This window comes from Falco punctatus (genome assembly GCF_963210335.1).
Source record: "Falco punctatus genome assembly, chromosome: 2".
Lineage (NCBI taxonomy): Eukaryota > Metazoa > Chordata > Aves > Falconiformes > Falconidae > Falco > Falco punctatus.
Genome location: NC_137581.1, coordinates 79449019 through 79475879, shown reverse-complemented (window position 1 = coordinate 79475879; position 26861 = coordinate 79449019). Strand labels below are relative to the sequence as shown.

The window sequence follows — 26861 nt, the reverse complement described above, 5'->3', positions numbered from 1 at the left end:
GAAAACACCTGGCAAAAATTATCTGGAGGTTAATTTTCCAATGCTCTGAAGCAACTTAGAATTAGGATGAACACACAGTTCTCAACAGATCCCATGACAAGACTTATGGCTCATATCCTCTCATGTCATGTTATATCATCCAAGGCAGGAGCAGGTTCGGGGACATTCCCACAATCTGAGTCACTTAAGCCTTATGACCCAAAGCAAGAGCCAGGGCTGCAGTAGAACCTTTTCTTTTCAATATTCTGTTACAGTGTTGTCACTATGTAAATTCCCAGGAACATAACTTTATAAAAGGGAAAACGGAGAATATGCAGTATCATACTGAAAATAGGAGACAAATTTATGTCCTGCAGAACTTTTCTGGATGCTGAAACAGTCCAGTGCTGGCCTAGCTAATCCAAGATGCCTATTCATCTTAAAAGCATGTCTTTATCCATTAAACAAAAAGAAGTTACTTTTACCCAAGGAACCCCTTCCATCTACGTCTCAAATTCTGCTAACATAGGCGTTTTCTTGTTGACAAGCGGTAGCCTTGATGTGGGAGGGAAAAAAATCTTCCTCTTGAGTCAAAGATGATTTAAGTCTTCTGGAGCAGAGTCTTTTTGAAACTCAGAAGTTAGATTAGATCCACCAAAATGTTCATGAGTTTCCAGACCTCCCTGGAAGGCAGTTAGTACCAACTTGCTCTGAGGCAACAGGTTGTTTTAAATTAACATCAAAATTGAGTTTGTATCCTGGAAACTGACCCTGCTCCGTATCAAAGGAGTTGTTATCCTAAGTGCATCCTGAATAACTTTTGAGGAGAAAGCTCCTACTGTAAATGCAAGTACGCTCAGAGCAGGTACAGCACCAGGCAAGGCTACTTGGCCATGGATACTGGCCTGAACCATGACGAGTAATTAGCCTTTGCAGGGGTACTGAGCAGGTGCTGCCTTCATGCTTACCTGGAACTTTAGTGACTTTTCAATTAGGGGTGGCAAAGAGCAAGGATCATTAGTCTTTCATGTCTACTCCTACCATGTTGGACCAAGTTCACTGTAGATTTTTGCAGACTCACAGATTTCCATGAACAGGAACCTATTGTCCAGAACCAAATTAAGCCTTTACATGCCTCAGTTTGAGTGAATCCTCTTCTACCAGAAGCATTTATTTGAACTGGTAATCTGACTAAAACTTACCTAAAGAGCAGTAGAGTCCAACTTGTTCATATCCTTCACAGCAATCTGTAAGAGTGATGGTTTCAGGGACTTCAACGGTATGATACTGCGTTTTGTAGTATGTCCGGGGACACACCATCCACGGTATCCATCCTCCACAGGAAGTGTTTTTCTCATAGGACTTTTGGTAGGCAACCATTTTAAACACAGTTTTGGTCAGGCTATAGTTGCACAGATGGTACCCTAGCAAAGAGAGGCCTTTTTCTAGGGAAGGGGGGGAAAAAAAACAAACAGGAAAGAAAGGGATCAGCACTAACTTGTCACCCCAGAGCATAAGTTTCCTGCAGTATCTCATTAAAAATACCATTATGAGAAAGCAGTGACAGAACCAACACAAGATGAATGGTTTCTAGGAAGGCTGATGTTAGGAAGAATGTCACTTTAGAAAACGGACAGAAAAAAGAATTAGTTGTGACTGTCATGGGCAACACTTCAGTCAGAAAAGCATGCAGATTGGCAGAAAATTCAAAGAGCTCTCCATGCCTTCAGGTACAAAGCAGAAAAAGGGTAATTTAACTCAAGTAAGTATAAAGGAAATTAATATACATTAGTAGAAATTAACAGTAGAGCAGAATAGGCACTTCCAGGGCAGAGTCATCCAAGTAATTCAGATGTCCACTCCAGGCTCATGCTGCCAAAGTGTTCATCTATCTCTGCTGACTATAAACGGAACAAAGGGTGAGGAACTCATGGGCAGGTGTGTCACAGTAGATGTCTGGAATGAGGCACCCATCAGACATCGCCCTAGGCTAAAACTGGGTACTCGTACATCATTGGGAAGGACTTTCAGGTATCTGACACAAAAGGTATTCCTGGAGCTCCTATGTTGCCTGTCTGTATTTGTAGCAGACTGTATTAGACCAGGCTTTTGAGAGCTGCAGTGGTTCATCGCCTTCAATTTAAGCAAAGTCAGTGATAAGTTCATTAACCATAATTTCACGCAGGTCTGGGAATGAGAGTCAGTTTCTGGAGTTCTGAAAGCAGCCATGATGAGCAAACTTGTTACATGCTTTACTTAAAACTGAAATACTTGAGCAGGAGCAGGAAAAAAACCCAAACAACACAAAGAAACCCAAAACCAAACAACCGCAACAAAACCAGATGGAATTCAAGAATTAGCAGTAAGCAACCTACAATCATGTCACAGACAGCAAGCTGTCTCCTAAGGAGATGTTACAGAAGCCAGAGGGGCTGTGTCACCCTGTGTCCCATTTGGGAAGCAGATGGGACAGAATTAAAATTCTAGTATCATCCTCTAGACAAGGCAAAAGAAATTTTTACAAGGATAAATACGATGCTGCAGAGATGCAGAGACTTGCAGAGATGCAAGTATGGCAAGATTGTTACTTCTAAGACCTCTGAGGGGACCAGGGCCAGTCAACAGACAGACTGAAGCTAACATAGTATACACAACAGGCACACAATTAAAATAATCACAGCTTACCTTTGTTTTGTACAACTTATATTTGTACAACTTATATAATATTTATATTTGTACAACTTATCTCCTGCCTGAAAATTCAAAATGTAAAAACAATTCAAGAAAAAAAGAACTGTCAGGTTCTTGGGAATCATGTGCTTTTATCATGTTTAAAAGATATATGCACCATTTGAACAGGACTGGTACAAAAAGCTTTGAACAGGACGATCCGTTTGTAGTGCAAGGAGAGTCCAGAAGAAAGCATGGGATACCATAAAGCCATGATACATCGCTCAAACTGGCTCAACCAAATCACCCGAAATGTCTTCCTCCAGCCCTAATCCTAGCCACTGCTTAAATAAGAACAGCCTGAAAGACATCCCCTGACTTAGATGTTTGAAAGGCCATGAAGAAAAATTTGCTTGGTGCAGTTTCCAGAGGCACAGACACCTCCCTGCAGACAAGGGCACTTTGGAAGAGCAGAAAGAAGGAGAGGTGGCTGGGATTGACCACCACCCCGAGCATAAATAACCTGTGTTTGACCATACCCAGGGAGAGCATCGGCACCCTGAGAGTCCAGCCCTGCTCTGCCTAACCCACCTGTGCCTTCCTCCTGCAGCACAACGCAAAGTTTGATGCAGGGGAATGCTACAGAGGGCAAGTGTAAGAGCAGGAGATCTCCCAGCAGGCTCCAGGGAGCCCTGTGCTGCTGCTTAGAGTGGGTCAACAGGAAAACGTTGAGAGTAAGAGAACATCTGGAAATCCCACTCCCTGCTGCTGCTTCCTCCTCAGCCTCAAGCAGGTCACCTCTGTGCCTGGTACCTGAAGCTAGCTCCAGAAACAGCAGCTGAAAGGTCTTAATTTTCCTAAAAAAACACAGGGCTGCTCATCCTTAAGAAGAGAATGAAAGGAGATGGTCATGAAGGGCAGGACGACACCCAGTCTGTGTCAAGCTGAGGGGCTGAAACCCATGCCCTGCCTGGCCCAGGAGAGCACCCAGTGGCCAGGATGGAGGTCTGACCAGGACCATGAAAGCCCGTAGCCAGCTGTTGCACATAGGTGGCTCTGCAGGAGGGAAAGGAAGGTGAAGTGAGCCAGAGAAAGTAAGGTGGCCTCCCTCCCCTATTTAACTTTAGGACATGCCTCTGGGAGAGGGGATATGAGAACAAATGTGAGTCCCAGAGCAGAAATCTGAGATTAAGGGCTGCTTTTTATCCAGTGGATTTGATCAATTACCACTTCACATCAGGCAAAAGTGCCTCACAAGAAACTGGTAGCTGTCAAGCATTCCATTGCCATGTGTTAAGAGTCCTCCAAGAATACCTACCCCAGCAAATGCTTCTAGGCACGTAGGCGGGGGTGGGGGGTGGGGGGGGTGTGAAGAAAAAAAATATCTTGTTTCAGCTTTTTTTTTTTTCATTACTTTGGGACCTGAATGACTGAATACCCAAAGTGGAATGGAAAGAATACCTAAGTCATTTTGAATCTAGTCTTCATGTGGAGAAAGTGCACAAACATCTGTTGGTGATCATGGTAAGTAGGAGGAGAAAGACAAGTTTTGTTCTATGAAAACAAGAAAAAGAAACTACTGTATTAAAGAATCATACTGTTATAGCATAAAATTAGGTTAGAGAGGGTAGGGTAGGTAAGGAAGAAGAGTTCAGCTTCGTTCCTTGTTACTGTGATCCCTCCACTTCTCTTGAGCTCACAAATTACCATGGATAGAGCAAAGCAGGGAGTGGAAGAGAACAGCCAAGTAAGGTTGTAAATAAGAGCACTGAGGATCCATGTTGTCCATGCAGAGTTGAGGCTGCAGCAAGGACGTAGCACTGGAAAGCTAAAAATTCCAGTGTCAGCTGAGCTGGCTTAGGCTCTACAGCAATGTGCCACATAAATACAGGTATGAAACTGAGAATAAAATGGTGTAGAATTAGACAGTTTATAATTAGAAGCTACAGCTGTCAGAGCAGATATGAAATCATATTTCATACTTAAACATTGATACTAGCTATAGAATGAGGCTGCCAAAGCCAAGAGAGAAAGCTGCAGATATGGCTATGGTGGTACAAAAAGATACCCTCACTGGAACAGGTTAGACTGAAGGTGACAGGGAAAGGTGCAGCACCACCTACCCTACCAACACCCACCACTTCCATACAGTTTAAAACAAGCTTTGACACTCAGAATTCAATTATTTGCTGACAGCAGTTTCCTGCTGAGCGATGTGGCTTAGATCAATTTGGGCTCTTTAGCAAATTGGCTTTCTGTTCTCATTACCCCCATCTTTGCGATTATGGCACCATCAAATGGAATTAAATTGCACTGGCTGTTGTTTCCAGCAACACAAAGCTGAAGTCAATTGCAAAGTAGAAGGCAGTCACTTGACATTAGTAGGGCTACATTATGCCTATCATCTCAGGACTTCAGGTTTTTATCTTAGCAACCACCAGCTTTCAGCACTGTCAGGGAAAGTATAACATTTATCATCTTAAGCAAGAGCAGAAACAATTAAAGCAAATAATTTATTAATAGAAACAACTACTGAGGGGAAAGGCTGAAACGAAAGTCTGCACAGGAACAGGCTGCTTATAACTCAAGGTCAAACCCAAATCAGAATTGAGAGCATGATCAAGTAATCAGCAATAAAAAATGCTTGATAGCATTTATGCCAGACACTTAGCCGCAATGCTGGAAACTTCACTGCTCAAGTGCCAGAAAAAGCCACTGTGAGCTGTGATCTGCAAAATCTTTTCTTGCTGGAGAATAGCAAGAGCCAAAGACAAACCCCTTTCTTCTTGCCTTGACATAACCTTAAAAGTAATCTGTTCAAACAGGTTCCTGGAGGGCAAATTCAAACTCAGCTTTCAAAGATGAAGGCTCCAAAACATGAAGAAAAATGGATCAAGGGCTTGATTTTTCTGGGTATTCCAAATTCTTTCTAAATCAACACCATTTTAAGTGGCAGTAGAAAGGGGATTCTGCTGAATCTCAAACTGTAGAACCTGCTTCTCAGTTCTGAATTTGACATAATAACAGAAAAGTCTGCAAGGCTTTAGGAAATATGCTTTGTATTTTAACTCAGACTTGGAAAACCATTTAAGTAAAAAAAATTAAACAAAAAGCAGCCAAAATTCACAGTCTTTTCTCATCTGAATAAATCAAACCAGAAATTAAGAGCAAATTAGGATTTAATTTAGCAGTTACAGCCTAGCAATTGGGTTAGGTTTTTCCAAATTACAGCCCATACTGTAGACGAAAGGTAAACATGCCTTCCACAGCTTCGTTTTATGCACCTCTAGGAATTTGCCAGGTACGTTACTACACAATTTCCTCCAAAAGTTTATTTTAAAGACTATTTTCATACAATTTTACACATTACTGAATACAAAGCAGTAATTCTACTCATTCATTTCCAGCACAAAGGAAATAACAAGGCTTTTTCCTGGGGATGACGAGTTGGGGACAAAGGTTGTATTTTGGCTTGGTTAGATTTTCTTTGTTTAAGAAACAAACAGAGGATTCTTAAATGGTCGCTTAGACATTGCCAGTTCTCCAGAAAGTGGCCACCTTGGTCAGTATATTTCAAATAAAGAGATATCCCACACCCAAGCTAAGCTGTCCTACATAACAGCCATGGTCCTCTGACCAGGTTTGCATCGCTTACCTGTAATTTCATTCCCGCTACCCTGCTGTGTGGCTGCCCAGAGGATGAGAACAGAAATAATAGTGATCCTGGCCATTGTAGCACCAGTGGATAAGCCCTCCTTATCGCTTCGTTTCCAAGGTGGTAGAACTTGATTGTCCTTGCATGTAGGCTTTTGGATTAGGGGAAAAGGTGCTCTGGTTTTTTACCTTTTGCAGGTGGATGATAACTACTGGCAACAGAAACAAAGAGGCTCCTTTGGGGATTTCACAGTTTCTTCCTACTTTGCACTCTCCTGGGGGAGCCTGCCTGCTCAGCTTGCCCCCCCCACTGCCTGACTTTGAGAAAAATGCATTTCAAAATTGCTGGTTTAATCCATGTTTATCCTTCTGAGCACTGATTCCCTCTCGCACCTTGAACATCTGACAGATAGGAGCTGGATTTACATACCTCGAATGTCAGGTACATGTATCTTGAATTTAAACTCTGTCCACACATCAGGTGATACTATTTTGTAGGTCTTTCATTCTGTATCTTGAAAACAAACTAGGAGAAAAAGTAAATGTTGATGTTGACGTTTTTTCCTGAATTTAAGCTGTTTCACTAGCTGTTCTCATTGTGCTCCTCATTTCATCGCAATTTCAGCATCACATAAACCAGAGCAATGCTAGGCAAACAAGAACCTTACTAGGCAGGGCATGAATCAGGAGAATTGAGAAATCAAAATCCCTTTCTTTTCATTGTGTAAATCACAAAAGATAGATGTGCCTGCAGCTTTACATCACAGGACAATAACTTCAGTGCAATATCACTTGGCTCCTGCAAAGAAAAGAAATAAATACAATAAGATATTTTATGAGGACCTGACACTAAAGTTTGGAAAATCACAGGTACAGTTCTTGGAGCTGAAGCAGTGTGCTCAGACCTGCACTTAAATACCTATTACAGTGTTGTAGGCAATTTCATGTGGATGAAAGAGCCAGACATAAGGCAGCTGGAACCACATCATATGTGTATGTTCAGAATATCAGTAATATCACTTCTGTAAAACACTGTTAGGCAATCACCGTGTTGACACTCACAAGGTTGGAGAGCTGGGGCCCTGGAGAACATGTGGGGTCAAGAGGATGGTTCAGATCCTGTGGCAGAGGGCAGAGCCAGAGCTCCATGTAGTGTTGAGACACTTGTGAGCTGTTCTTCTGGCTTGGAAAATAAAATACCAAGTGCATCAGCAGAAAAAAAAAAAAAAAAAGAGAGAGAGAAGAAAAGAAGAAAAGAAAAAGGGAAATTAAGACTTGCACAGACTTCCAATGAAAAATGTTTCTGCAGAAAATGGGAAAATGAGTAGAGAACATTTCCAAAAAAAACAAAAAAAACCCCACAAAACCAAAAAAAAAACCCAAAATATATTCTGTTTTGGAAACATTTCTGCTATGTCTAAGGAGAATGTGTACTTTAGTGCTCCTTCTGCATGCACCAGGATGTCTAGTCAGGCTGTATCCCTCAGGTGCACCATTTGCATCTACTGTCAGCACAGGGAGACAACAGGGAGACCCTGGCTGTAGGCTGTACAGAGGATGCCATCTGACTTTAAAACCCTATTAACAAATAAATACAATTTTAAAAAGAGGACTTGAGTCAGTGAAATTAAATTTCAAAATAGAAATATTTATCTTCATGATCTATTTTTTTTTCAGCAGTCTAAATTTTCTGAAAAAAATATCTTCATTAATTTTTTTCTGTTAGCACTCACAAAAAAAAGGTCTTTAGCCCTTACAAATTACTCAGCACCTTCTGTAAGAAGTGTATGCTGGCCAAATTCAAATACAAGTAATGCCAGGGAGGCATCTGAATTGAATTGCATCTGGGTTCTCCCACTTACAATCCTAAATTGCTGCATAGGTTTGTCACATGTCTTAAACAGCTGCTGCTTTCCAGAGTTAGCTATAAAACAAATGTCATGTTCACCACTGAGGACTTCTATGACCAAAGTATGATCCTCCAAAGTGCAGTAAAGGACTGGTGTCCCCACTCTGAAAGACTTAAGTATACAAGTTCATCCTCAGGACTATGAAAAAACATTGGATAAAACTGCATATTTATAGCTCCTTAAATGTTCAGGGTGAGGAAGGAACAGTGAGTTGTGACTTTATTGCAGCAGTGAACAAAACAGTTGCTAAACACAGAATATGCAGAACCCCCTTTTCAAACAAAACTGTTAGTAAAGTCAGTGGGTGTTTAATCTAAACAAGAAATGGATACAGAAGTCCTGTGTATTTCAGGATTTACCTTGCAATTTCCAAATTCTTTGAGGTTCTGATTCATATCTGCGTTATTTCTTCAATTACAATCATTTAGGCGCAGCAACTTACTTTTTAGCAATGCAGATACTGGAGGAGACCACTCAGGCAACTAAGCATGCATCCTATGTCCTGTACAACTATTTTCACATCTTCCAGACATATTCTTGAACTTTGTTAACTACAGTAAGTTTAAGATGATGCCCTGCATCCCATGTGCTCTTTGTATTACTGCAGTTGGTGTAATGAGTTGCACTTACTCAGCACAACTCAATGCAGAGTCTCCTGCAGGGAAACTATATAGATTCATCGACCACCTTGGAAAACTGACACCTTGTACCTGCATGGCTGATTACATATAATTACATTTTTAGTAACCATTGGTGTATTTCACAGATAAATTTTTGCTCTTTTTTTTCCTTACTTCTTTCAACTAGGCATTATCTTAGGGCCCCACTAGAAAATTTGCTTGCTTTTGCTTTGGTGGTGAGGAAGGTCAATGGAGAGAGGAATGGAGAAGGAAATGCTTAGTGGAATAAAAACCCTGGCTGTGTGGTGGTAGTGAGCTGGACTACACTCTGGAAGGAGCTCGTCACAGTCCTCCTGGCACAGTCATCTGGAGCTGATCAGTTCTCCCAGCTCTTTTGTCTATACTTTCTGCAGTTACCTTTGTAATGTCTGAATTGATCTAAAGTACACAATTTATACAAAGAAGAGCTGTGCGAAGAAAAGCCATGTCAAAATCCATTCATGAATAATTTCACAATATCAAGAAGCAGATAATTAGAGATAGGATTTGACTCTCCTAGACTGTACTATCAGTAATTGGAATATTGCAGCTGTCAGCAGGCTTCCTCATCAAACTTTTTAGGCATTTATTTCTTTAGACAGATTCACTTTCGATATAATTAATAACTTAGAAGATCCTGATCTTCTTTAGGCTAGAAGTTTGACACAGAAAGGTCAGTTGCTGGAAAATTTCTTTTTGCTTTGCATCATTTTGTCTATGAAGTAATCACTACTTCAGATGCCCAAAATAGTCATTACATTTCAAGACAGACTGGTTTGCACGCAGGAAACAGAACTATGCATTTGGGTTCCACAGGAACCTAACAAAAGCTGTTTGCTCCAGAAGCCAGCATGCCTTCCTGTAGATGTATGGGACCTAAGGCTTAAGAACCATTAAATCATTTAACCTGATCTGTCAAAATCAGCTGTCAGTACATGTCTCCCAGATACCTCTTCCAGACTCCCACCATTTCAATCTGATCACAGCCTGTCAGTCTGAGAAAACCCAGGCTATGGCCACAGCAGGCAGTGGAAATGGATGGAGGTGCCACAGTCCTGAGGATCTTATCGTGGAAATAAACTGATCCAGGTCATCAACACAAAGGCAAAACCGTGCTGCTAACTGCCATTGAAGGTGACAAGAAGTTCAGATGAGACCTGATTTCCATCTGCTTTCTGTCTCACGACTGTGTTCCCCGGTTCCTGTGACTGTCAGTGAATTTTGTCTCACCATTAGGGCTGTCTTAAAAACTGCCCCTGCTGTGACATTTCAGATGTGTAGTACGGGTTGAGCTCATACCTGTCTCTCCCTTAGTGGGGCATTGCTAAGGTTTCTTTCCTCTTCTCCGCTCCTGGTCTTTGTGAAGCCTGCAGAAACTGCCTTCGAGCCTGCAGCTGATCTGTCAACACTGGCTTAAATCGGTCAGCAAGGCCAAAAGGTGTTAGAAGACAGCAACAGGCTGACTTAGCCAGAAGCAACCTTTTTGCAGCTAAAGACAAAACAAAAAAATCACTCCTGCCATCAGGACACAGACTTATTCCAGCTTCTGAAATTCAGCATATATAATGGACACCTTAACGTCTACTCGCTGCAGAGAACTGCTCAGAAATTTTAACTATTTAGCTCTCAGAGTTAAAATGCTGGTCCGTGATTCCAGGGACGTGAATTCCCTGCCCCTGCCATGGGCCTTTTGTGCAGCCACAAGCAAGTCACACAGGTCCGATCTGTCACTGTAATGAAATTGGGGGTGTGCGTGTGGGTGTGTGCAAGTGCAGAAAGCCCAGTATTTCAGACCTCGTGAAAGCCATGGCTACAATACTATAAATATGCTTTTGCTTATGTTACCTGAGAAAAAAAGTAAAATAGAAAAGGCGCTGTTTTGTCAGCATATGCTAGGCCTGTGTTAGGGACAACAGCTAAACTAGCAATTTTTTGAAAGGGTCCTTGTTTTCCTGAGCTTCAGATACATTCAAAAAATGGAATAGTAACACTTGCTTACCTCACTTATGTGTTTCAGAGCAAAATGCATTAAAGATGAAGGGACATACCCAAATGACAGTAAAAAAATATTCACTTTAAAGCTCTAAAAGTTGATGAGCTGAACTATGCAGGCAGAACAGTCCCTGACAGTATTCAGTGATTTGTTCTGTCTCACCAACAAACTGTTCCTCAGGCAAATCATCGGGTCTTGTTTTTTTCCCTGAACACGCACACACAGTTTTGAAGTGACTCATGAGGAAAAAGTTCTTATTGGTAACAGGAGGAAAAAATATGAGTCAAGCGGAGGTCATGCTGAACCTCCGCCTGGCCTTGCTCCTCCAACTGAGCGCTGGGTGTGCAATCTCAGCACAGAGAAACTCTTGTTTGCTCCAGTGCTTTGATGGCATGGTCCCATTCCCAATACCGACTTTGGTACCAGATGAGATTGTTGATCATGCCTCGTACGTGATTTAGCAGCACTGCAGGGAAGTAAATCAAGTCCCCTCCTAAGACATTTTGTAAATGCTTCTTGGTTTTAACCCTAAACTCAGGCATTTTTGAAAGAAAGCAGTCTGGGAAGATGGTATTGCCCTTTGATATGAAAACTTACTTGGAAGAAAAGCCAGAGGGTCTCCTGCTCAGCATCTTCCCAGGGGGTACCAGGACCAAGTCCACCTGAAAGTCCCATTCAGCAAAGGGTATCATGCCTGGCCTGTATCAGCACTTAGTGACGGGACCAGAGCCCCTCCTTGCTCTGTCTTGCTGGCTGGTCATCGGCTCCCTGTAGCAAAGGGCTGGGAACACAGCGTTGACACCAATCTCACGCTTCCTCGCGTCCACAGGCCTCAAAAACAGGAACTCCTTACAAAAACACCAGTGACCAGCCCATGGATGTGTCCAGGCTTCACTGGTTTGCGCCAGTGCTGCTGCCTGTAACCCATTTTTGACTGAAGGCACCAAGTGCGCCTCTTGGAAGGATGACCTCCCATTCCTTATCCCTCCTAAACCCACCCAGCATACAGCCAGGATACAGATGGGAATGACAGAGAACGGTGCATGCAGCTGGCAATTCCCCTTGTGAATCCATCCCTTGCACACACATGCAAAACCTGCCTCTCTTAAGCAGATGTGAAGCACAACACAAACCAACCAAAACGTATGACCTGTTTTTCGCTGTTAGCATAGGATTTGGCCCTTACTTCCAGATAAGAAATGCAGAGATATACACACAGGTCCAAGTACAAGTTCCTGATGAGAGACTTTTCTAAATTGTTCCAGAAGTTAATCTATAGTCCAAACCCCAGAAAATGTTTCACAATTTCTGTAAAATCTTTTATTGATGCATTAGATTTAAATGATTTCAGGAAGCTTCTCACTTTGAAGGACCTAAAGAAAAATTGTTTCTGTGTTCTTCTGAGCCAGCTCAATTCAAAGCAGAGAAGCTCATGAGGGAAGAGGAGCCTTTCAAAGCAGAAACACTGGAATAAGAGAACCTACTATACAGACAAGGCAAACGATAGCACCCCGCTCCTATTGTGTGAATACTGAGTAAGGACTTCACGAAAGATTTGCAAAAAAACAGCACATTTGAGCCTGATTAGAAGGTACAAACACTTGAACAGTTTCATTTAGAAGTTGTTTTGGGAAAGTGTCGTTTCTTTTTTTTCTCCCTGTTAATACCTGTAATTGTGATTGACCCAGACAAACACTGGATTACTGAGTACAACGGAGGCAGGGAGGTTTTTAAGTGGGCAGAAAAACACCAAATGACTAAAAGACTAAATGATTAAAAGCAGTATGGAGTGGAAGTTTGGGGGTAAAGAGAAGCTTGGGCTGCAAGAAAAAGAACAAGAGTTTTAATTTTTCTGCCAAAATGTAATAAGCAGACAAGTTATGAACCCCTATGTATGTCTCTGTGGGAATCTGAACAAACAGAAAATTTACTGGCAGTTTCAGAGATCTCACTGTATACAGCGAGGAAATGCTTTTCTTTTTTCTTCTCTTTCTGTTAAAGAATATCCTGGCCTGCTGTCAAGTGTAACTGTTGTTTTGAAATTACTTCTGTTTTGAGATTGATACTAAATCATCAGTGTGATTAAAATCAAAGGATCTATGGGTTTTCCATGCCCTCACTCATACCCTTCCCCTAAATAAAGGTTGCAAACTACTTGTAAGAACCCCTGCACCAGGTGTCTGTGAGAAACAAGCCAAGCCTGAACAAACATTCAGATTTGCCCAGAAGGCACTGCAGGGCTAAACCACCCACTGAATTACTCAGCAGGAGGCTATTAGCATCCTGCTCTGACTCTGCATTTTGACACGTATACATACACCATGGTTTCGCCCACCAAGTGACTTCTGTCATCTGAAGCATCTGTTGAGTTCAAGCTTTGGCTTAAACAGAGGAGAGCAAAGCTCCAGCTTGCAAGTGTTTTCCAGCACACTGGCAGGATTTATTCTGTCAGTACCTATGAATTAAGTAACAGAAGAGTGGAAGTCTAATATTAGTCCACAGGTCTCTTCCAAGCAGGGCACTCTGCAGGACTGTGCAGCCAGAAGGAAGCCTCCACCCTTGGAGCGTGAGTTTTACATTATACTAGGGAATAACTGTGCTCCATTTCAGCAGTTTCTCAGCACTGATATTTCCACTTCTGATGGCAGGAAAACTGCTGCTCCTTCTACTCCCCCTCCTACATACAGCCCCTGCCTCACTTAGCACCGCCTGCTTCTCCAGGTACTCAAGAAAAGAAAATCATTCCTACCTCCTAACAGCATCAACTGCTGACACAAACATTGGCAGTTTGTCTACAATACTATAGTGCTGAAAGGGGAAGTAGAGATCTAAATGCTTGGTTTGGAATAAAGATCATATTGCATCACTGGCTTGGAAACAATTGATCACCTTCTTTGCAAACGTAATCAGGAAAAAGGAGAGATGCCTGGCAAGGAGGTTCAATGTTTGGAGCACAAAGAGACTTCACACCAGCTTTTGCCAAACTCAGGTAAAGAGAAATATGTGGTCATGCACTGTAAAATAGGAGGGAAATAGTTTTGACTTTTCTCTCCCTCCAGTTTTCAGACCACAAAAACCCCCAACTAAAATTATCTATTTATAAACTTTCAAAAAAAATTTGCATTTTGCCAGATATTGAGAGTTGATATTTAAAACTCAAAAGGAGATGCTTTTCAAAATGTTTATTGGCTTGTGAAAACAGTGGGTTATTTATTGAATCTGTTCTGCACCCTTAATTAGTACAAATGCCAGCAGGGAAACTTCCTGTGTGCTTTCTCCCATGCTGACCTTCCGCATGAGAAAAATTCCCTAGTGAAAATAGATTTTAATTCCCTCCTTGAAATCAAACATCTGGCTTTGGTTAAGGAGGCACACAACCCTGTCCTTTGTGATATTTGGACTGCAAGTGCTCTGGGGCAGGGAGTATTTTCTTTGTTATATGCTGCTGAAAATCATAGGGCCTTCAGTTTATAGCTATAATAATGATAATGCTACCGCTGAAGGATGATAAGAACATGTTTGTTGTCATGATTAACATTCAGTTGTCATTCAAATGCCAAGTATAAATATCAGCATGCATATTCCATCACTTTTCATGTTTGCAATTAATTTTTATCATATTCTAAAAACTACTGAATATCATCCTACTCGAGACAGAACTCTGGAGCTCATGAGCTCATTTAATGCCTTAAATCCTCATTGAAAGGTGGGATTCAAGGGTGTCTCCTCCAAAAGGTACTACTGCTGATATAAGGATGTGCATCAGTTACACTTGTTTAATGAGAGATAAAGAGAATGTGTGTGCCCTTTTTAAAAAGTGTGAGGCAAAAGAAATAGGATTGCTTCTAGCACATTTTCATTTAGTTCACTGTTCTTTTCTTCTTGGAGATCTGATGGGATGGATAGACCAGGGCCCATGGGCAAAGTCAGAAAAGGCTTTAGGATAGTCTATAAAACTTTCATGACTTAGCTGCAATGGATTTAGGAAAGCAAAAGCTTAGCTGATGATAAATGAATGCTATGCCTATATGCCCCTGATTCTAAGAAATCATGCACCTAGGAGGAAAAACATTGAAGTGTGATGTCATTCCCTGTTTGCAAAAGACCTGCTTTTGACAGACCTTGTACTTCCAGAAGCAAAAGGGGCAAGAATACTCAACACACCTTTAGGTACTGGAAGAGTTCACACAATGAGCCCTGAGGGCTTATAAACAGCACCAACCCTTAATCATCAATCTTAAGAAAATCACCCTGATGTCAGTGCTGGAATTTGATGCTTCCTCCAGGATGCGGTGAGTAGGTTTCTTCACCAGCAAGGTGGAAATCTCATGCCATGGAAGGACACAGAAAAGTATCCTCATGGTAACAAGTGTATCTTTATGATAACAAGGGTCCAGTAAGAAAGCATTTATTATACGGTCCACATGTAAAGCAGTATTTCCATGACAAAAATGGCATGGCTGAAGCAGTTTTGCAGTCTGAAGAGCTGCAATGAGTGACAGAGAGCAGGCAAAAATACAGCAAATTACCTAAGCTTCACTTGGCACAAGGGTGATGTAGACCTGGAAAAAAGGGCTCTGCATAATGCTCTGGTCCTTGGGGCAGAGAAAAGAAGGGACAGGCAGAAAAATTTTGCTGTAAGATGCTGCTGAAACACTCTCAAAAGGAGATATGACCAAAAGGAGGTAAAAGCAAATTCCAGCAATACTGGTATTCCTCTTCCTTTTGCTGTGCCAAGTACAAAAGCATGAGTTCTAGCTTCTTTTTTTTAAAACAAACATCTGAATGTTGAAGAGTCATGTGCCTACATTATGCAACTACGTAGTCCCTAACAAAATGGTCTGATTTTCAATCTAGAGTTGCCTAAAAATAAATTTGGGAGGGCTGTTTTCCCAAAAGAGTAAGGGTTATGCACATAACTCAATGTCCACTTGTGAAAATCTTTCCTGCATTCCCACAAACAGCCCTAACAATTATCCAAGCAGCAGGATCTTTTTAAACTAATTTACTTTTAGATCTTCTTCTGCCTTTCCCCTTTTACATTTTTATGTCTGAACAGTAAATGTATATGAATGTTTTGCTTAGGTTTTCTTCTTACGACGTCTTTGCCATTACATACATTTATTTTTATATACATGTATGTGTATATTCACACACAAGCATATGCACACACATATATAATAAATAAATACATCCAGGTACATGCATACATATATATGGGTATATATAATAAGTGCAAAGATAGAAACATTGCAAGAGTAATTTATTTGACTCAACACTGTTAATATTTAAATTAAAAATGATGGAACTGCATCAGCTTGTTGAAAATTCGTCTTACATGATTATTGCACTCTTTAAGCATCACAATTTATACAGAAAGCAATTGTGACAAGGAAAAACCAGTTCTGGCACAAGTAGATGAGACCAATGAGAAAAAAAGAAATAGAAACAGTGGTTTGCATTACAGTCTCCAGCAACTGTGTGCAATCAGTGCGGAGGGAAATGCCTCCCTGTGCATTGGATGCTTGAGCTGGAAGTTGTAAACACCCTCTAGAAGCTTTTACTGATCAGTTCAGTTCAAGCCTCTATCCTTAACAAGTCTTTACATGCGCACCACAAAGGCAAGTCCCACAGCACCTTGTTAACTTGTTTATTCTTTCAAGCTCTCTGCATTCAAGCTATATTACATTATGCAATTAGCTGCTATGAAAACAACTGAAACATATGTTGGGTTTGTGTGTTTAAGGATCAGTTCAAAATCTGTTCTCTTCAAAAAGTATTCGACTCATTGACCAAGGATAAGTTTGAAGTCTGTACTATTTTCCTGTATTATGAAAAGAAGCTGCTGCTGAGGTTACATTTAAAACCATTGAGATGGTGTAAAAATATCTGTGACTAACAGTGAATTTTGATGACTTGAACAAGTTTACTACCTTTCCTATAGGAACAAAATAATTCATTATTTTTAGGAGATAGGTGTGACAGGGTGGTCTTGGCATACCACGAAGTTCATCCTGTAGCATATTAATATTTTTTCTGTTGAAAAGTCTTGCCTCTAAATTTCAATGTTCAAGTGATTCAATTATTTGCAACTTCTTCTGGCAAATAAAAGGCAGCACATCTCAGCTATGCTACATGACATTTATTTGCACGGGAAAAGGAAAGAGGCAGTTACCATGTAAACAAAAGAAAAACAAGAACAAAAATCTCACTCGCTCAGTTGAGCTCATCACCAGCCAAGCCTAATTTTGATCAGCTCTCCCATCAACAGCAGGATCCACTGTAATAGAATTTACCGTAAAAGGAGACTTGGGGGGTTACTGTTATCAGAGGGTTGACCAAATGTTAAAATACCAACGGTGAGAATAAACTCAAACTATTTGAAACTGTTGATTTTAGCATGATTTGTTTTCTAAATGTGTAATAGGTCCACTGTGGCTGTCACTGGAATAGCTCTGCAAGATTTAGTTCATGACCTTCTTCATGGAGTTTGTTCATACAAGCCTATTTCCAGTGTTAATGTATTCCCCCATAAAATGCAGATTGAAGGCATGTACTGGGTGTATCCCAGGTCATAGGAAAGACTTATCCCAGCCCAAGAAACCATGAAAGTTTTTGTCCTTCTCTTATCAGTCTATTCCAGGAGAACAAAGGCATTCAACTTGCCCTTTTTACTGTTGCAGGCTGAATTCAGTCACAAAAGTATCCCAGTCCTACAAGAGACGGTAAATACTGTTGTTCAGGGGCCTATGTAGCAGCTTACTTGCCTGAAGCCTACTATGATATTAGGGTCTTCACACTCTTCCATCAAGCATAGGGCATTGTGGATACATGAGGTTCCCTTTAAACTAAATAATGCACACTGTATGGGTAATAAAATGTCATCTAGAGACACATTAGAAAAATTCTTACTCCTCCTTGAAGGGAAAAGATTTTTGTGTGCCATGTGAAGACAGGATTATTAAAAAAAAAAAGTATTTAAAAATAAACTAAATTTTAATAAGCCATATAGAACAAGTTCAAGCTAATTCCCACTGAAAATAAGTGGGATGAATTTGAGAAAACACAAGGCTGTCTTTCAGTAAATATTTATGGAAAGACAGAAAGAGGAACAGAAACTTGGTCATAAGTTTGCCACGATGAATAGGTGTCATTAACATTTGCTCACTCTGTATGAGCCATGGGTTCTTCCTCTTGGGGGAATCACAGTGGAAAATTGTAAACAATTTTTTCTGCACAGCTTCATAAAATAAATTCCCAGTTCTGTATTCAGTGCCAGAGATATTGCCAGGCAACAGGAAATGATTGCTATATCTTGAGAGAATGCCCTGAATTAATTATTTTTAGGTCATCCGTTAGTGACACAATGCAAAGTTTCGCCCAAGTTTCACTCCAATGAGCCCATACTTGAACCTAAGCAGATGTCCAGAAATTTCAGCAGATGAAAAAACACAAATGAATCTCTTTAGCTCACTAAAATCTGTAGCTATCAAGCAACAACAATCAGCATGCAGTTTAGCAGGAATGAAGAATCTGGATATGCCCACTCAAAGAAAAAACTTCAGGCTGCCTCATTTGGAGCTTCAAGACGACCTGTGAGGGCTGATTCTCTGCTGACACTGTCCCGCGGGCTCTGGACACACAACCACACCTGTGGGAATAGGCTGGGCACATGCACAGGCTGTGGCACAACTTCTAGACAGGAACCTGGTCTTGATGACAGGGAAGCCACCATAACTCTCAGCAAATTTTTCCAGTGGTTAATAATCCTCACTGTTAAAATAACCCTGCATTTTATTTCTTTCTTGAAGTTACAGCTTCCAGGCCAGGAAACTCGTTACGATTTTTGCTATAACATTAATAACCTTTCTTGCTTAAAACATTTTCAGAGGAAATGCTCCTTGCTTTCCAAATTATTTTTTTTTCATTGGAGAGGAGATGATTTTGAAAGGTTCAAGTCTTTCAACCAAGCAGAAAAGAGAAAGCTCTACCAGAAGCTGTAAACTCAGTGCTAGGTTAATGAAGAGCTTTGTGGATTATTTACATGCACAGGTGCGTTACATGATTAGAGGACAACAGTCCTCTTTAATTTCAGAATTTTAAAACCCCAAACAGATAGTGCTGTATAAGTAGTAATGACAAATGACTTCATTTTCAAATGCTTCCTTTAAAATGTAAATGCATACATCATCTTTGAACACAAATCTATTAACAATTTGGCATCATAGATAGCATTTTTAAATATTAAACACTATGATGTTCACTATTCTTAGTGGTATTTTATTTTGTTTGCCACTGGCTAAAAACACATTTCTAGCCAGATTTTTCAGTTTAGGTGGCAAGTGGTAATCCGTTAAACTATGGTTAACTACAACACTTGCAACAGCCTCTCCAGACCCACTAGCTGCACCCAACTGATAGATGGAGATGCAGTTAGGTTGAGCCCAGGTTTTAGTCACTGTAGACAGAAGCAACTGCTGTCTTTGTGTTGGTATGCACTAGGGTGGAGGTCTGTTCGTGGCTGAAGGCACACCTTGGTGGGAAAAGTTCAGAGCAGGAAGAAAAGCAACCATGTCACCCTTCAACAGCAGAGACCTGCTGCTAGAAATGAGTAGCATTAACAGCTGATGTAATATCTGAAATACTCAGCAAATGTGCTGCTGGTCCAGGACATCTCTTGACATCCTTTGCCAGCAAGGGGTTTTGTAGATACCTGGCTACAACTTAAAACAGCATGAAAAGTCTTGAGGACAGGACTCTCCTCTGAGCTAACTTATGGCTAAACAACACAAGTCACATTTTAGCAGCAGAGTGAAACTCTCCAGCTCACTCCTGGAAAAGCTGTAGTGCAGTAAAGACAAGAAGAAAGGAACCAACTGGGACTGAGGAAGGTGAGGAGGGGGAATCAGAGAAGAGAGAGGAATGAAGGAAGGGGACAAATCAGTACATTGTTAGAAATAGCATTTGCCAATTCCATATAGATTGTATTAACTCCAAAAGACCCAATTAAGGCAATGGAAATGCAGAACCAGTAATGCAGAGATGAATCATCTGACCTAAAATAGAGGGAATGATGAAACACGTAAGGGAAGAAAGCATGTCATTTTAACAGCAAAATATTCCAGATACAATCTCTCAAAACTGTTTGGCCAACCAAAAGCACAAGACCGTGTTGGTTACTAAAGCTTTATCCAGGTACAATAGAGAATTTATCTATTACAAGCTATAGTTTAAAATGGACAGGTCTGCCCCTCTGCAGTCTCATATACAAAAGCTAGGCAACACCCAAGGTACTACACATGCCAACCAGCCTCCAAGAGCGACACTGCCAATCAAGGATACAAAATAAACAAACATCAATTCATCAGTTTTCAAAAACAGAATGTGAAATATGTCATGAATTACAGAATCCCCTCTCATTTTCTCTCTTCCAGGTCAGCATTGTACTAATAAATAAAATGAGACCACAGACTACCTCTCATCACAATGCAGGTCTGCAGCAGTTGTGAAGCAATGGAGAAAAAGTTTCCAATGCAGAAAGCCTGCACATATTCCCAGAACTTTTACAACCATAATTTAAATGAAAAAATGTCCAGCTGAAGGGGGGAAATCATATCCAGGCAGCTCAGCAGCCTGTCAGAGAGGAGAGGACAGAATTTCTGTTCCACATCACACATTTCTGCAGATTCCTGAGAAGAAATATGCCCCTTCAGTAACTCCAGAGTCCACTGACAAGACTGCAGGGGTCAGATTCCTCAACCACTGATGTCAGGATTTAAGACTAGCTCTAAATCACTCAAACCTACCCTCTCCTCTAGTCTGGAAAATTCTAATCTCTCCTTAGAGTGTGTCAGGTTCCAGTAGCAATTTCCCTGATACAATACCTGGCAGCACAGCACTCTTTTCACGGCCTTTTCCCACTCTGAATACCTCCATCATCCACACACAATGGGACATCTGTATTTTCACCACGTTCAACAGGGAACTTCCCTTTTATATTTAAAGACAATTTAAATATTCTTTGTGCTACTTCGGAAATAGGGGAAGATCTTGAGAAAGAACAGCCACATATGCTGAAACGCAATAGCTAGGTCCTTCTACGCCACTCTGAGACTCAGTATTTTCTGTGCTTTGATTAGCCATCTGGCAAGTGCCATGATCTTTTAACCCAGCATCAAAATATACCTGCATAACCTTAAAGCCAATTTCAATCTAAGAGCCAATGCCAACTTAAGATTTCTCTAGTCCTGAGCCATGAGATATCATAGCTAGTGAAATGACTTCTCGTATGTGCAGTACGGACAATAATGTTTCAAACATACGAACATCACAAAGCACACACACACACAACACCCCAAAAAAAACAACAAAAAAACCCAAAACAGTTTAAAGCCAGATTTGTGCACATCACTTCATCCTTTTTGCAATGGTTCTGTTTACCTTCATAATTTCTGCAGAAAAATGTCAGATACTCAGTGTCTTTTGGCAACACATCACATGGAGTATAATGCTGAGGCTTTACTGCAGTCAGCCCAGAAGTCTACATTAATAGCAAGGTGGAAGTCCACAGCTGGCAGCAAAATTGATGCTTAGATGCAGTGCACTGAGGCATGTGCAGTCCACATGCATTTGTGCCACCCTACAACCCTAGCTCAGCCTGAAGAACTAAGGGACACTGCCTGAGGACCTCCTTTCTATCGTTTCCATCTCACTGACCCTGACCCTTTCTAACTCTGATGCCAAGTGAGGATTCTTAGTGAGAGACCTGGTGCTTAGCTAGCTGTGTAGGGACATCCCTTAGGTCTTCAAACTTTGATTAAAACTCTGGGTAGTCTGCCCGTTTTTAAAAGAAGTTATGACATTTTCTTTCCTCCAAAAATGCCCATGACAACACCAAGGGAAATGGTGTAAGTCATCAGAATCAGAAAAAGAAAAATCATCAGACTGTGAAGTCTGGCAAACAAAACCATGCAGTTCATGTGTGTGATTTTACCATTGGAGTTGTTTTCAGTGAGAAACATTTGTCCTGTGGCTCTCCAGTACACATTCTAGTTGTACTGGTCACGTGCGGTCTAGAGCTATGACCTCTGCCAACACTACGAGAATGACATTGGAGAAAGTAATGTTTGTAAATTGAGGGAGAGGAAGCCAACTGCGTAATGGCATGGCCAAATTTTGCCTCTTCACATCAGCATTCAAAATGACATGTATACACAGTGCTGTGTAAACAGACATACCTACCAAATCCCTAGAATATAACACGTTACAGCCAGTTAGGCCCCAAGCAAGATGCTTGTACTGGAGAGGCAATCGGCCTCTCTGTTGTCCATATATAATCGGCTCATGTATAATGAACTGCCACAGGGAACTGGGGGGGGGAAGAGCATTAAATTGACAGAAAAGCAGGTCAGGCGAAAATGCCTCTTCCAGAGCACCGCTTCTGTATAGTGAACTGTGAAGTAACATTTACTAAACAAATCCCCATTCTGGTTTTGGGTCTGAACTCATGGTGCAAAGAATGTAATTTGACAGCACAGAATTGACAATAATAAATAGTCAATGGCCTGAACATAAAGACATCAATAATTTGGTTATCTTGGTTATTTTTGTTATGCCACTTGAACTTTCTACTCAGTAATGAATAAATCAGTACAGAGGTGACATCAGTGAGACTGCAGAGGCCATAGATATGCAAAAGTTGACCCACAGTTGTTACAGGGCAGTATTTCTTTATTCATGGCCTGAAAGCAAGTTTCAGTTCCTCATCTCAAATCATAGGCATGTTTTTATAGTGCACACAAAGGCATGAGGATAAGTTTAAAGCTGTTAGAAAATTGAAACCTCTCCTTGAAATATGCCTTTTGTAGCCTTACAACCAGTATGTTAACATCATATATGAAATGACTTATTGACACAACAGCACCCTCAGGCATAGTATGTGCACAAAACAAAAACCAGCTTTTTGGCTGTGCAAACTAAAAAATACCATGTAGAAATAACATTTCTGGCACTATTTGATGAAACAAAGGAACGTAGACACAATTTTTCAGCAAGCCAATAGGTTTGCTTCCTAACTTTTGCATTTTTTACTTGAGAACTTACCACAAATCACCTCCATTTAATTTCATACAATCTTCTGAAAAGAAAAAGAATCTACTCAACACACACCACATTTTTTCCAGCATCTTAGCAATGCACAAAGACAAATGTACTTGCTGCAGCTCTGAAAATTGTTATCTGTCTCTGTGTAATCTCTAACCCCAGAAGATTGTTGTTTGAGGCCAAACTGTCAGACTGACCTGAAGAATTAAAGTATCAAGCTGACTTTTAAAATATACAATAGCACTAATAGCTCTTTGGTGCTTTCTCTGATTCACTTATATAAAACTTCCAGAGAACTGAGGCTACAGTGACAGTGCTTTCTGCCAAGAAACTTGATGCCTAAAGCCACATTTACAGGAAAATATGATGATAAACATAATTATTGTACTAATGCAAAATTTTGCATTACCATTCCATTTCTTCTTCGTGAAAATAAATGTCGCTAAACATGAACAAAATCACAAGCCTTCCTTTTTTATAACAAGCACAAGACACTTCATTTTTCTTTGCTTTTCCTTGTTGGAGTTAGCATATGGACAGAATTACAGAATATGCTTGCTATATCAACCATCTTTTCATTTGCTTTTTCCTGAATTTCCTTACATACATTCTGTCTAAAATAAAGGACCAGGATGTACACACTTGTAAGTAGGAAATTAAAGCCACTTTTTAATAGTCTTACATACTTCCACTGTAATCAGAATACCCAGGATTTTATTTTTAGAAGACTCAGACATCGAACGCCAGCTGAAGTTAATCAGAGCTGTGAAAACTGATAACACGAAATTGTGCCTGATCTGCTGCACTGTGACAGACTTAATTCAGTTGCTCCTGCAACTAGTTATCAACGTGTTGTTTAAAGCAGCCACAAATGGCTTACTAGTTGCAAATGAAGATACATTGTTCTTTTAAACAACAATCACAGTACCATGACCGTCTGCCGGCTTAAGGGAATGCATGCCCTAATACTTGCAGCATATTTTTCTCTGAATCATTGTCCGACCTGTGGAACTATCACCTTTTGAAGTCAGTATCTGTTTACTACTACTTAGCAGTTTCCTAGGGTAATGTTACTATCTGGCTGCTTGTTGTCTCACAGTGTTTATCTGAAACTGTCCGAGTCATTAGGCATGTGGATTCTGAGTGGAAAATACGAACTAGATTGTGCTACTTGCAGAATAATGACGGCGACAGCTAAAAAAGCGCAAGACTTGGCACTCAGAAACTGCAATACCAGGAATGAACACAGTTTTATATCATACTGTATTATAGTTATTTTCCTGGTAGGAAATTTAAATTTTCAGTCTTGTCTGTGTTCATTGCTTCACGCTGGTTATGGAATCACTGTAATTTTTGTAATATTCTCATTGTGTATCTTACTTCCTGGTTGTCTCTCTGAATACTGGTAAGCGTCCATACTTTCCTAACAACGTAAGTGACAGGTTCTAACTAGAAAAAGTAAGATTTCTTTTTACCTGCTAGCATTTGTTACGGGAGGTCTCATACAAACTTCCATGCACAGCTCCCAGCAATGAGAAACTGGTAGAAAACTCTGTGTCTGTATTTTGACAAGTCATTAAGTTACCTGTGTTTTGGCAGAATATTTCAAATTGATAAAGCAAGACCTCCAGTGTTTCCAGAAACATTTGTTACATTCAACAGTGGCTGAAAGGAACCGATTCATTCAAGTGTCTTCTGTGATCACAAGTAACACCGCTTCGCTTCTCAGAAGTTATGGGATAGAAGCCTGTATTGGAAGGAACAGGGTAACAGTCATGCCGTGTCCTGCAGCACTAGTTAGCATTTGCTCCACTGGTAAGATTTTCAGGGCCAACTGGGAGAGGAGGCAGCTTCTTAGAGATTAATTATCTCCCTCTGCAACATGTCCTTGGCAATAATAATTCCAGAGATTTTGGTGGGAAACAAGACAGACATAACACTCTGTCCTTCGGGTACTGCATTCCTGCTATTACAGCAGCTATGGGAGAAACAAGAGTTTGAAAAGCCACGCTGCCTAGGAGGGCATGTGGCAACAGCAGATACTCCTAAAGCTATCCAAGTACAGAACAGACATAAGACTCAAAGAAAATTTACCAAGATGAAAAATTTTAACACCTATACCTAGCCAGGGTTCCCTCACTGAAATGAAGCAAAATTAGATTGTATATCCTCCCTTCTGAGGTGCATTCTTCTTTCTTTAACCCCTCTCCTTCCTCAAAACCAAGCTTTTCTCTGCAAAACTCTTTCTCAGCTGCTAATATAGGAGTGCCTAAGGGTATCTCAGATACCCTCAGGCTCTCTGAAAGAAAATAACCTGACATCATTAGTTTTAAATTAATCACATAAGGTCCAAACCTTCACTGAAAAATTTTTAGGGGTCTATACATCAAAAAGGCCTGAAACTAGAGATCTAGAAAAAGGACAGCCTAGCTCCAGGATATTACTTTATTCCTATTGGGTTTATATTGAAAATGAAACAAATGTTAGTATTAAAAAATCTGAACTATTCAGAATACACAACTTCGCCCTATAGTACAATATTTGCACCATGAAAAATAGTAATTTCTCATACACTGCACATAAAACAAAAGCAAGTGTTTTAATTTTTACATGTAAATTTTCTCAAAAAGTCAGTGCATAATCATCCATATTTTTAAAATAGCTTGCTTTACATTCTACATTTTGCAGAGGTTCGGTTTTTAACAAATTTCCAGTGATTAAACTTGTTGGCAAGTATGATCAAAAGTTAATCTGAGCAGCTATTGGACGCTCTGAATGGACAGCAGACATTATACTCAACAAACGGGCATCTGGTAGTAACAGCTGCAACCACACAGGTACAGATGAAAAATACATCAAAGTAGAGTGCTCCATCAAAGCATTTAAAATCAGAAATGTTTGAGAAAAACGTTCATAAACAAGCTATTCTTGAAGAACAAGAAAGTATTCACATAACTGTAAATGGTATATTTGACAAAATTAACCAACTTAACAGACAAACCCCAAAAAATCCTACAGCATGAATTCCTTGCCTAGATTTCAGTAGAATCAAGAAAAATCTGATTTACAGGGAATTAAGGCATCCGTGCAACTTTAATAATATCAAGTCAATCAGACTCAATCATGAAATACAGTCATATTGAGTCTTATGTCTCTTCTAACGACAAAATCTTTGAGAATTACGTTCAAAATTTTCTCAGAAATCATCTGGTTAAAGTAAGACCTACAGGGAATAACTGCTGTCTGGTGCCAATACTATACAAGCTACTACATGGGCTCTATCCTAACGGCTGCACTAAAGAAACTGACAAATTAAAAACAGCAGTAATAAATACCTGCACAGTAAGACATTCTTAGACACATGCGTGTGTTCACCTTAAAGAGCAGTTTTTTCAGCAGAGTAATTCCAGCACAGAGGTTCTCCATCTGTGACACAAGCCCTTTTACAGAAGTGTGGAAGAGAAAATATGCAAGACTAGTTTGTTTCTGCTTGGCTGAGAAATAACCGAGTACGTATGAAAAAAGTTATCAGGGCGCAGCCTTGCTAGATTTATGAGCTCTGTTTAGCTTCACAAATGTTTCACTGGCAGCACAGATAGTGTCACTGCATACACTTGTTCATGTGAACAGATCCAAGTACCTCCCTAGTTGTTTGGTCCCATTACCACAGTAGGCCCCATTATGACAGAGCACTTGTCTGCACACCCGCTCAACAAACGAGGCTGGGGAACTATTCCAGGTGAAACCAAGCAGCTCGCTTCGTTTTCACACCAGCTCATCACAGAGCCACACTCAGGGCAGAAGCAACAGCGGCACAAGTCTGAAGGAAAAAAAAAAAACCAACCACTTTTAACAGGCAGCTTAGCAAGTTTGCCTTGAGCCAGCGATGAGAAA

The 26861-nt window shown here is 40.5% G+C and overlaps 1 protein-coding gene across 1 annotated transcript in view; it reads right to left on the bottom strand.

The window, feature by feature from the left end:
* UMODL1 (uromodulin like 1) overlaps positions 1 to 26861 on the bottom strand; it is a 93354-nt gene that overhangs the window by 65647 nt on the left and 846 nt on the right. The window contains exon 2 of the mRNA XM_080376693.1: positions 1182 to 1424. Within this exon, the coding sequence (XP_080232819.1) occupies positions 1182 to 1359 (178 nt within the window). The 5' untranslated portion in view covers positions 1360 to 1424. The remainder of the gene's footprint in view (positions 1 to 1181; positions 1425 to 26861) is intronic.